At 41.6% G+C, this 12,104-nt stretch overlaps 1 protein-coding gene across 5 annotated transcripts in view; it reads right to left on the reverse strand.

Moving 5' to 3' along the window:
* usp42 (ubiquitin specific peptidase 42) overlaps positions 1–12,104 on the reverse strand; it is an 86,262-nt gene that overhangs the window by 20,442 nt on the left and 53,716 nt on the right. For all 5 annotated transcript variants that reach the window (XM_073060153.1, XM_073060152.1, XM_073060151.1 and 2 more), the window contains 3 exons: positions 9,566–10,318; positions 6,140–6,219; positions 1,661–3,067 (listed from right to left, as the gene is read on the reverse strand). In XM_073060153.1, the coding sequence (XP_072916254.1) occupies positions 1,661–3,067; positions 6,140–6,219; positions 9,566–10,318 (2,240 nt within the window). The remainder of the gene's footprint in view (positions 1–1,660; positions 3,068–6,139; positions 6,220–9,565; positions 10,319–12,104) is intronic.

Consider the following 12,104-nt stretch of genomic DNA (forward strand, 5'->3'; position numbering starts at 1 on the left):
GAATCCTAATGCAATCAGGTTACAAGTGTCATGGTGACACAGCTAGTAAAGCTGTCACCTCTCACTGCCAGAGATCTGTGCCCAAATCAGACCCTGCACTGAGATTACACGCTCTCTCTGTGGCTGTTTGGGTTTCCTTTGGGTGAAATGACATTCTAAAGGTGCATGTGACATGTTGGTAGGTTAATTGGCTACTGTAGATGACCCCATGGGTGGGGGTGAGTGGTAGAATCTGGGTGGAGGGGATTGATAGGGGTTCCATGGGAGCATAGCTGTTAGCACGATGTTATTACATTCCAGGGTGTTAGAGTTTGGTGTCAGTTCCAGTATCCCCCATACGTTTGTTTGTTCTTTCCATGAGTGCATGGGTTTCTTCCAGGTGTTCCAGTTTCCTCCCACGGTCCAAAGATGTACCAGTTAATAGGTTAATTGGTCATTGTAAATTGTAAATAGGTGGATTGCTGAACAGTGCCGCTTACTGGGAGAGTAGGGCCTGTTCCACTCCTTATCTCTAAATAAGTGAGCATATGGGGTGAGTAAAAGGCAGGATCGATGGTCAGGTCAGACTGTGGGTTGAAGGGCCTGGTTCCCGTGCTGCATCGCTTCATGGTCATTAGTTCTTGTCTAAATTTGAAAATCTTGATATTGATGGATTTTTCATACTCATCCTAGCATTTACAAACATCAAAGCAGGTTGATCTCAAGGCCAACCAATATCATGCTAGCTCAGTGGGTACAACAAGTTGATGCTTAACAGTGCATTCTTCTTAATAATATGGAGGAACAGAGGGATCTTGGTTTTTACAACCACAGATCATTCATAGTTGCTGTGTAAGTTTTTAGGGTGGTTAAGAAGGCGTATGAAAGGGGTTCAAGAGCTGTGAAGTGATGTTATCTTTTGATTGTGTTCAGTTCTGGTCACCTCATTATAGGAAGGATGTGGAAGCTTTAGAGAGAGTGCAGAGGAGGTTTACCAGGATGCTGCCTGGATGAGAGAGCATTTCTTATGAGGATGGGCTGAATGAACTAGGGCTTTTCTCTTTGGAGAGAAGACTCGATAAGGTGTACAAGATGAGGCACAGATTGAGTGAACAGCCAGGCTTTAACTCGGGGGGAAATGGCTAATATAAAGTGTCATAACTTTAAGGTGTTGAAGGAAAATATGGGGGGGGGATGTTAAAAAAAAATGAAGACACTGGCAGAAGTGCTGATAGAGGCAGATACATCAGGAACGTTTGAGAGACTCTAAAATAGGTACATGGATAAAAGAAAATTGAAGGGCTATGTGGGAGGGAAGGGTTAGATTGGTCCTAGAGCAGGTTAAAGGGTTGGTACAATTGTGGGCTGAAGGGACTGTGCCATGCAAAAGTCCTCCTGAAATGAATCATTTATTTCAATCTGTCTGTTTTTTAATCAATAGTAAAACAATAAATATACACAAATAAGCAATATGACTCATCCATTATCCTTTTAAAAAGTCCATAATTATTGTTACTAATTCATCAATGATTATCTCTGCTCAAAATTACCAAGGCACACAAGAGAATTAAAAAAAAAAAGAATATTGGCAATTTGGGCATGGGTTCTCAAAAGTTTGCTAGCCCTGCTTAGACTAAAGCCTGAGCCACCTGCTGCTATTACCATATGAAAGCCATTTTACCTATGATTTCTATCTCTGTGTTTATCTTTAGATGCCTTTTTCTTCTTCGATTTTTTGTGTCTTTTCATTCTCCTTTCCTCAGACAGCCGATCCCTGCAGAACTTTTTCCATTTCCTCTCGGTGTCAGACTCGCTGCTACAATGCTTCCGTTTGTGCCCAGATTTGCTCTCTAGTCCATTATATTCAAATTGACTGCTCCAAGACCTTCCATTAGAGCCCGAGCTGTACTTCTCTCTGTAGAACTTATCCTGATAGGGGTGATGGTAAGATGGAAGCAGCTTTGAAGTGTAGTAAATTTGCCTGTCTGCAGGACACTCATTATCTCTTTTATATTTATTAGTTCTCCCATCTTGATAGTCTGTTTTGTGAGACCAATTACTGTAACTGCAACTTGTTGGTTTTTCAATTTCCTTTTCATTTTGAGATAACCTTCTTTCTTTGTGTTCCCTAGATCTGTGCCTATAGTTGGAATCATTCTTGTGACTATCCCTTTGCAACATTCGACTTTTCTCTTCACTGGTCTGTTCTCTACTGCAAGCGTCTGCATGTGCTGTGATGGTACTTTCTTTCTCCTGAATCCGCGTTTCCTCTAGACCGGCCGTGACCCTGCTCGGAGAAAAAACTGTCCTGCAAGTGATGTCACGTTCTGAATTGCCATTCCTAGTTTGATTAGAGGTTTCCTTAACAGATGCAATGACTAAACTACTTGCTTCCTGCTCTGGCTTTTGGGGTACATCCTTTTTTGTAAGCTGTTCTTGAAGCCTATCTTTGTTGGTAAGTTGTTCACTTTCCTCAAATGCCCAATTCTGCTTTTGATTATCCGTCTCCCTGCCAGATTGATGCTTCTCAGTTGAATGCTCAAATCTTCCTGCCAGAGGAATTTCATCTTGACTGATTTTTTCCTTGTGAATAGCATGACCCTCACTTTCCAAGTTGTTCTTATCATCGTAAACAGTTTGTGGTTTAATTTGGTGATTTTCCATTTCTGGCAGCTTGTTGTCTGGATCTTGAGCAGATGGCTTATCATGCTCAATTCCATGGCCATTGGGGGTGTGGTCCATCATCAGAGTCTCCTTTCTACTATGACTAGGTCTGACTTTCTCTTCCATGTGCTTCTCAGAATCAGTTTCCTCTGGGAGCAGTCGCACATCGTGGACAGGACTCTGGATGTTGGAAGTGACACTAACAACAGCGCATCCATCAATGTTTTTCTGAAAATCACCACTGCCTTTCATGGGTTTGACTGAGGGCAATGGGGACATTCCATCAGTGGCTTCTTTTAATGGAGAACTTAAACTTGCTTCTTTCTCAGTCATGTATCTTTGGACCATGTCCGCATCACCACCGCCACCATGATTCATTGCAGAGCCAGTCTTCGACGGGATAAGCAAGTGCTGTTCATTTTCTCTGTAATAGAAATAATCGTATTAGTTTATTTTTAATATTGGAATTCAAACACAACCAGTACTAAAAGTGTATACTTAATCTTTATACACTACCCTCATACTTTATTAGGTTGCTGTTCCTTTCCACACCTTGTGGCACATTGGGCAGTATGTTTTTCTTGCTGTTTCTTTGGCATTTGTGTTTTTTTAAAAAACGAGGTCAAGTTGCTAGCTTGATGCTCAACCCAGCACGGATGGAAAGTGTGCAAGGAGCTGGCCGGATTTGAACCCAGGACCATTTGCCTCAAAGTCCAGTGTGGATGCCACTACACTTCTACATCTGCTAGTTTATGCAAATATCTAATCAGCCAATCATGTGGCAGCAACCCAATGCATAAAAACATGGTCAAGAGGTTCATTTGTTGTTCAGACAAAAACAGCACAACGGGGAAGAAATGTCATCTAAGAGACTTTGACCGTGGAATGATTGTTGGTGTCAGACAGGGTAGTTTGAGTCAGAAACAGCTGATCTCCTGGAATTTTCACACATGATAGTCTCTAGAGTTTACAACGAATGGTGCACAGAAATCCAGTAAGTGGCAGTTCTGTTGGCAAAAACGTCTTGCCAGTAAGAGATTTCAGAAGAGAATGACCAGACTGGTTCAAGCTGACAGGAAGGTGACAGTAACTGAAATAACCACATGTTACAACAGCAGGGTGCAGAAGAGCAACTCTGAACACACAACACGTTAAACCTCGAAATGGATGGGCTACAGCAGCAGACCACAAACGCACACTCAGTGCCCCTTTATTAGGCACAGGAGCTATCTACAAAGTGGCTACAAATGTATATTACAATCCCTCCCAACAGTCAGATTATTTAATATATCTGCTTGTATTGATCATCTTTATACAAGGATGAAATTTTGTTTGCAAAAATCAATCTACATTAAGCCTGAAGTTTTGTCGTTAGCCTCTAGTGAGCCATTTACATTGAACAACAATCAGATTTACTATTACTGGTATATAGTATGTCATGAAAATTGATGTTTTGTGGCACCAGCACATTGCAATATATAATAATAAAAACTAGATTACAATAAGAAATATATACAAAAAATTAAATTAAAATTAAAAAAAAAAAAGAATAATAGTGAAGTAGTGTTCGTTCACTGTCCATTCAAGAATTTGATGGCGGAGGGGAAGAAGCTGTTCCTAAACAATGAATGTGTGTCTTCAGGCTCCTATACTTCCTCCTTGGTGGCAGCAATAAGAAGAGGGCATGAGTAATACAGTTGAGGTAGTCACGTTCAATAGCATCAGGGAGGATGAGGGTCACAGTTCTGGAATCACAGGGCAAGCCTAAACACGGTGAGGATGATTTACTGTGAACTCTCAAAGGGATGAGGAGCTGGTTCAGCACATAGACGTTTTGATGAAATTGATGTTCAATTTTCATGTCACCAGGATAACTGTTTTCTTACATTGTTAGCATTCACCCCTCCACACCACGAATTGAACAGATGATCTCTGTGCCACCATTGTGGAGTACTGTCAGGAACATAAGCTTTTAGATAAGATCCTATATATGTGTATCTCTTCAAACTGAGCAGTGAGATTCATAGTCCTTCAAAGCCTTGGCTAATGTTCACTTAAACGCTCACGATTGTATCTTCCCCAGATGAACTCTGTGGTATTATACTCATAGAGCACCACAGTACAGAAACAGGCCCTTGGTCCATTAAGCCATGCTGAACTGATATTCTGCCTAGTTCCAACAACCTGCACCTGGACCATACTCCTCCCATCCATGTACTTGTTCAAACTTCTCTTAAATGTTGCGATCAAACCCACATCCACCACTTCTCCCAGGAGCTTACATCACCCCGAGTGAAGAAGTTCCCACTCAGTTTCCATTAAATATCCCACCTTTTACCCTTCCACCCTTGTACATTTTCTCTGCACTCTTTTAATCTTATTGATATCTTTCCTACAGGTAACTGTCCAGAACTGCACACAATACTCCAAATTTAGCCTTTAACATCTTGAACAACTTCAACATCACAAGTCCTGTACTCAACAATTCAATTTATAAAGGCCAATGTGCCAAAACTGCTCTATACGACCCTATCTACATGAGTTGCCACTTTCAAGGAATTATGGATCTGTATTCCCAAATCCCTCTGTTCGACTGCACCCCTCAGTGACCCACCGTTCACTGTGTAAGACCTACCCTGGCCTGTCCACCCAAAATACAACATCTCACACTTGTCTGCATTGAATTCCATCTGCCATTTTCCCACATGGTATATTGAAAGCAAATTAAAAAAAATTTTTTTTTAAATTAGTTTTTCTATACATTTTACAAATTAAAAACCCCAAATCCCAATGAGGAACATTAATACAGTGCAAAATTAAGCATACAATGACAGTATGCTACAAAGGAAGAGAATTTGACAAAAAAGCACCTAAATTGAAGACAAGTAAACTTAGTATCCTCCCCAAGCCCCACAACACAAAAAAAAAACAACTCCAGACCAACCACAACACAATATAGAGAGTATAAATCAGGACAATCAAACTCCCAGACTGTGAATACACTTAGCAACAGAGGATAATAATGCCTACTACCAGAAAAAAAAGGGAGCTGAAAGCAAGGGACTGAAAAGAAAAAAAAACCCTAGTCAAGAGGAAGGTTATGAAAGTACTCGATAAAGGGTCCCCAGACCTTATGGAACTTTAGGTCCGAATTGAGAACTGAATAATGAATTTTTTCGAGGTCCAAGCAGGCCATAATGTCGTTAAGCCATTGCGCATGAGTGGGCGGGGCAACATCTCTCCATCTAAGGAGGATCAAGCGTCTAGCCAGGAGAGAGGGAAAGGATAATATTCGGCATTTGGTCGGACTCAGACGTAAATCTGTCTCGCCCCAGAAACCGAACAAAGCATATTGAAAGCAAATTACACATGTCAAGTGACAATACAACATTATATCAAATACTAACTTTAGATTAGATTTGGATTATAAAAAGGCTTCTTAATGTGACTCAGGCTGTTTTGCACAAAAACTATTATTCAGGACTATAGATCCTACCTGGCATCTTCAGATCCATTTTTTCTGCTTGCTAAGTTCTGTGTTGTGTGTTCTAGGTTTGGATTCAGTAAAGGACGGGCCTGGAAAGAAGAAATATTTCAAACAATTACAAACTGATCACAATACAGAACCAATGAAAATACCAAGACTATAAACCACATTTCTCCATGTGTGGCAGTGAAGATGGAAAGTTCTGGCAATATGTTAAAAGAAAAGGGTACATATCCCCTTCTGTAGTGATTAGCTTTACTTGCCATGTTGACATTGCAACACACAGTGAAATGTGTCATAAACAAAAGATTCTGCAGAAGCAGGAAATCCAGAGCAGCATACACACGATGCCGGAGGAACTCAGCAAGTCAGAGGAATAGGGTCGACATTTTGGGTAGAGACCCTTCATCAGGATTGCGAAATGCGGCATTTATGTCAATGACTAAAACAGTTCCGAGATGTTCTGGGGGCAGCCCAGAAGTGTCACCGTGCTTCCAGTGCCAGCAACTTACTAACCCCAACTAAACATCATTGGAACATGGGAGGAACTCCACGTGATTGGACAATGGATCAGAGAATGGACAAACTCCTTACGGACATTGGAGGGAATTGAACTGGAACTTATGGTTAGGCTAATCCAGAAAGGAGAACTCGGACAAAGCAGATCAACCCTAGACCAAGTTTATTCTAAGGGCCCAGTGACTCAGCTGTGAATTCCTACATAAAGTGGAAGCATTATGGCATCCCAGAACAATCCCAATACTACTCAGTTAACTAGAGAAATACTTATGAGCAAAGATTAAACTGATTGGGCTATACTCTCTGAAATTATGTTACTTAAGCTTGCAAGACCTTGCGGATGCTTGCAGAGTAGACGGTGGGAACACTGTGCTTAGTTCTGGTCATCTCATTATAAGAAGGATATTGAAGCTTTACAGAGGATGCAGGGGAGATTTACCAGAGTGAAGCCTAGATTAGAGACCATGTCTTATGCCGATAGACTGAGTGAACTAGGGCTACTTTCTTTGGAGTGAAGACCATTATACCATAAGACATTGCAGCTGAACTAGGCCACTCAGCCCATCAAGTCTGCTCCGCCATTCTGTTATGACTGATTTATTTTCCTATTCAACCCCATTCTCTTTCCTTCTCTCTGTAACCTTTCACACCATAAATAACCAACCTCTGCTTTAAATATACTCAACGACTTGGCCTCCACAGCCGTCTGTGTAAATGAATTCCACAGATTCACCACCCTCTGGCTAAAGAGATTTCTTCACATCTGTTCTAAATGGACATCCCTACATTCTGAGGTTGCACCCTCTGGTCCTAGACTCACCCACAAAAAACATCTCCATATTCACTCTAGGCCTTTCAATATTTGACAGGTTTCACTGAGATTCCACTCCCACCTCTTCATTCTTCTAAATTTCAGCAAGTACAGGCCCAGAGCCATCAAACACTCCTCGTACATTAACCCTTTCATTCTCAGAATCCTTCTTGTGAACCTCCTCTGAACCCTCTCTAATGCCAGCACATCTTTTCAGAGATAAGGGGACCTATGACCTTTGAAATTCCCCTCCCCCATTTAGAAAATAGTCTATGCCTTCATTCCTTCTACCAGAGTGCATGGCCATACACTTCCCTACACTATATTCCATCTGCCACTTTGTTGCCTATTCTCCCAATCTGCCCAAGTCCTTTTGCACACTTTCTACTTCCTCAACACTACCTGCCCCTCCACCTACCTTCCTATTATCTGCAGACTTGGCCTCAAAGCCATAAAAAGCATTGACATATAACTTGAAAAGAAGTGGTCTTAATACCGGAACTCCACTTGTTATCGGCAGCCAAACAGAACTGGCCCATTCTCTATTCTTTATTCTCACGCTTTGTACCCTGCTAGCCAATCTTCTATCCGTGCTTGTATCTTTCCTAATATCATGAGCTCTTATCTTCTTAAGCAGCATTATGTACAGCACCTTGTTAAAGGCCTTCTGGAAATCCAAGCAAACAACATCCACTGACCCCCATTTGCCTATCCTATTACTTCCTCAGGGAAGATTCGTCAGGCAAGATTTTCCCTTAAGAAAACCACTGAGGTTGGGCTAAACGGTCTGTAATTTTCTTTCTTCTACTTCCCTCCCTTCTTAAAGAGTGGAGTGACATTTACAATTTTCCAGCCTCCAGGACCATTCAAGAATCTAGTGATTCTTGAAAAATCATTACGCATGCCTCCACAATCTCTTCAGCTATCTCTTTCAGAACCCTAGGGTATAGTCCATCTGATCCAGGCGACCCATTCACAGCTTTCAGCTTCCCAAGCACCTTCTCCTTTTTCTGGCACACAGCTGGTGTCTTCCACAGTGAAGACTGATACAAAATACTTAAGTTTGTCTGCTAACTTTGTTCCTCATTACTACCTCTTCAACGCAATTTCTTAGTGGTCCATTATCCACTCTCGTCTTCTTGTAGGTGCTACAGGTATCTTGTGCTGTGTATGATTGTTGGTACTGAGTTTTGCATCCTGGCCCTAGAGTAATGCTGCTTTCTTTGGCTGCATTCATGTATGGCTGAATGACAACTGAATCTGAACTTGAATATGGAGGGCTAGGTAGGAGGAAAAGGTTAAATTTATCTACAGTGTAGGTTAAAAGGCAGCACAACATTGTAGGCTGAAAGGACTGCATTGTTCTATGCTAAACTGCTCCCAACTCAACTGTAAAAGGGACGGACTGTGATTGATGATGCAACACGTTCACAGTTCAAACATCCCTGTTCCTTCTGCCATCTACTGGCCGAAGTTTGAGCTGTTAAAACATCCCAATAAATATCCCTTCTACAGCAATCATTACAATAGAAATTGTGATCAGTCCAGCACAAGCAAAGCCTTCCTCACCACTGGGCACATCACCAAGGAGCGCTGCCACAAGAAAGCAGCAACCATCATCAAGGACCCCCACTATCGGGGCTATGCTTCCTTCTCGTTGCTGCCATTGGGAGGTGGTAAAGGTGCTTTAGGTCCAACACCACCAGGTTCAGAAACAGTCATTAGCTTACAACCATCAGGCTCTTGAAACAGCACAGATAACTTCACTCACCACAACTCTGAACCAACTCCACAATCAACGGACTCACTTTCTAGTACTCTACAATTCATGTTGTCAATATTATAGATTATCTATTTATTGATTGATTGTATTTGCATAGTTTGTCTTCCACTGCACATTGGGTCTATGTCTGTCTTTGCTTGTATGTAGTACTTCATTGTTTCTATTGGGTTTCTTTGTATCTACTATGAATGAACTTAAGAAAACAAATCTCAGAGAACTAATGTTGACACATATTTACTTTGTTAATAAATTTGCTTTGAACGTTGATGTAAATGTCACATTTCACAGTAAAAGTGACAATAAAGTAATCTTAAAAACTTACTTCATGAGCTGGTGATCCCTTTGTTGGTAAACCATTTGCAGGACAGTTCACAGACTGCTCCAGAGGAACAATAGGTTCAGATGTCGGATGCCTGCCATGATCTCGAAGTGCATCAGTTTTCGTTGCATCCATCTCAGTTAGCTTTTCTGGGTGGCAGTCATCAGTGGTGGCTGCAGGCACCGAATTCATTTTGAGATATACACTGGGTGCAGTTCCATTCATTGCTCTATTCAGAGACTTTGCATAGCCATTTTCCTTAATCGAGCCTTTGGGTTCTTCATCTGATTCCTCTGAAGATTCCTCATTGTATGGAACGAGAGAGTTGGAAGATCCCTTGGACTGACCGTTCACCATTAAGTGAGAAGAGGAAGTGTTAGATGCCATGGGTTGAGTGGCTGCGACAGTTGTCGCAGATGGAATGGAGGGTGGGGATGCTGGCGCTGAGGTACCCGAGGTAGACGGTGAAACATTGGTGTGGGAAACACTGGATGGAGCTTTGTACAAGTTCTCCAATGGACTACTGTGGAGCTTGGTCGCAGGCTGGGCTTGTCTCGATCCCGGCTTGGAAGGCTGTATACTAAATGAAAGCTTCTGACGCTTGGAAGATTCGGGTAAGGTGGTTGGTCTAGGCAGTAACCGGCTCTGAGAGGGTCCAGGGGGCGTAGAAATTGTCCTGGTTCCACTTGTGCTGGGCGTTGCATTGCTGTGAACATCCTTCGGGGAGCAATTTCCATTTGTTAAGTGATTTGATTTCTGTAATGCAGGAAAATAATTCACTAAACTGCAAAGTACATAGAACATTTCAAAATTAACCCCTACAGAGAATGCAATTTTAGTATGAGCATCATTCAGTTTGAATTTTATTTCTAATTATTTTATTTAGAGATAGTGTGCAGCCTTCGGGCTCAATGAGCCACTCGAACCAGCAACCCACCCATTTAACCCTAGCCTAATCAAAGGACAATTTACAAGTTCTAATCAACCTACTAACCAGTAGGTCTTTGGACTGCTGGAAGAAACCCACAGCAAGGATGCAAAAACTCCAGACAGATGGCATCAAGCTCCGCACCCCAATGCTCCGAGCTGTACTAGCGCTGTGCTAACTGCTACGATACCATGGCGCCCTGTTGTTGTCACGTACTAAAACAGTGAAGTCCATGAGCCAGTACTCATCGGACGATCAGAGGTGGAGAGGGTCAGTAACTTTAAATTCCTAGGTGTCACTATCTTAGAGCACCTGTCCTGGACCCATCATATAACTGTGAAGAAAACACGACAGTGCCTCTCCTTCCTCAGAAGTCTGCGGAGATTTGGCAAGTCATCAAAGACCTTAGCTAACTTCTATAAACGTGTAATGGAAAGCATGCTGACTGACTGCATTATGGGCTGGTGTGGGAACACCAATGCCTTTGAGTGGAAAATCCTATAAAAGGTAATGGATTTGGCCCAGTACATCACAGGTAAAGTCCTCTCAACCATTGAGCACATCTACATGAAACGCTGCCTTAGAAAAGCAGCATCCATCATCAAAGATCCTCACCACCCAGGCCATGCTCTTTTTTTCCTGCCATCAGGTAGAAGGTACAAGAGTCTCAGGACTCACACCACCAGGTTCATGAACAGTTACTACCTCTCAACCAACAGGCTCTTGAACAAAAGGGGATACCTACACTCATTCTATTTCTGGTGTTCCCACAACCGATGGTCTCACTTTAAGGGCTCTATCTTGTTATTTCATGCTCTCGTTATTTATTGCTATTTATTTGCATTTGCACAGTTTGTTGTTCATTGATCCTGTTTACAGTTACTGTTTTATAGATTTGCTAAGTACGCCCACAGGAAAAATAATCTCATGTTGTATGTGGTGACATGTATGTACTATGATAATAAATCTTACTTCTGAATTTTGAGGAATACTTAATACAAAATGAGTACAGGTGCATCCGCTATATGAAGGTCGCTTTATGCCACTTCGCTTTTACGAAAGACGTACATTAGTACCTGTTTTTACTAACTGAAAGAAATCCGAAGAGGATTTTTGCTTTACGAAAAAAGGCGCCTGCTTTAAACTTGTGCTTACCCCAAGAAAAGACTATCATGACTGTGAAGCCTTGCGCAGGCAGGTGTGTGCGCATGCGTGTACGTGCCGATTTTTTTCTACAAATCGGTTTTTGGCTGAATCTTCCCGATTCTGGTAAGTGAAACTACACTGTACATATGTTAGTTCTACTTTATTTAGGCTGTGTAATTATCGTATCATTCCTGTTTTACTATGTATTAGTGTTATTTTAGGTTTTATGTGTTATTTGGTTTGATTTGGTAGATTATTTTCTGGGTCCGGGAACGCTCAAAAGTTCTTCCCAAATAAATTAATGGTAATCGCTTCTTCGTTTTACAAAAGGTTTCACAGGAACGCTCTACTTTCGGATAGAGGGGGAACCTGTAACTAATACTCAATGCAAAATAAAACAGTACATACCATTCACGATAATAAGATCAATAACTTAGATAAATTTAATAAACACAAGAGAATCCAGAG

The sequence above is a fragment of the Hemitrygon akajei genome, chromosome 11 (genome assembly GCF_048418815.1).
Source record: "Hemitrygon akajei chromosome 11, sHemAka1.3, whole genome shotgun sequence".
NCBI lineage: Eukaryota > Metazoa > Chordata > Chondrichthyes > Myliobatiformes > Dasyatidae > Hemitrygon > Hemitrygon akajei.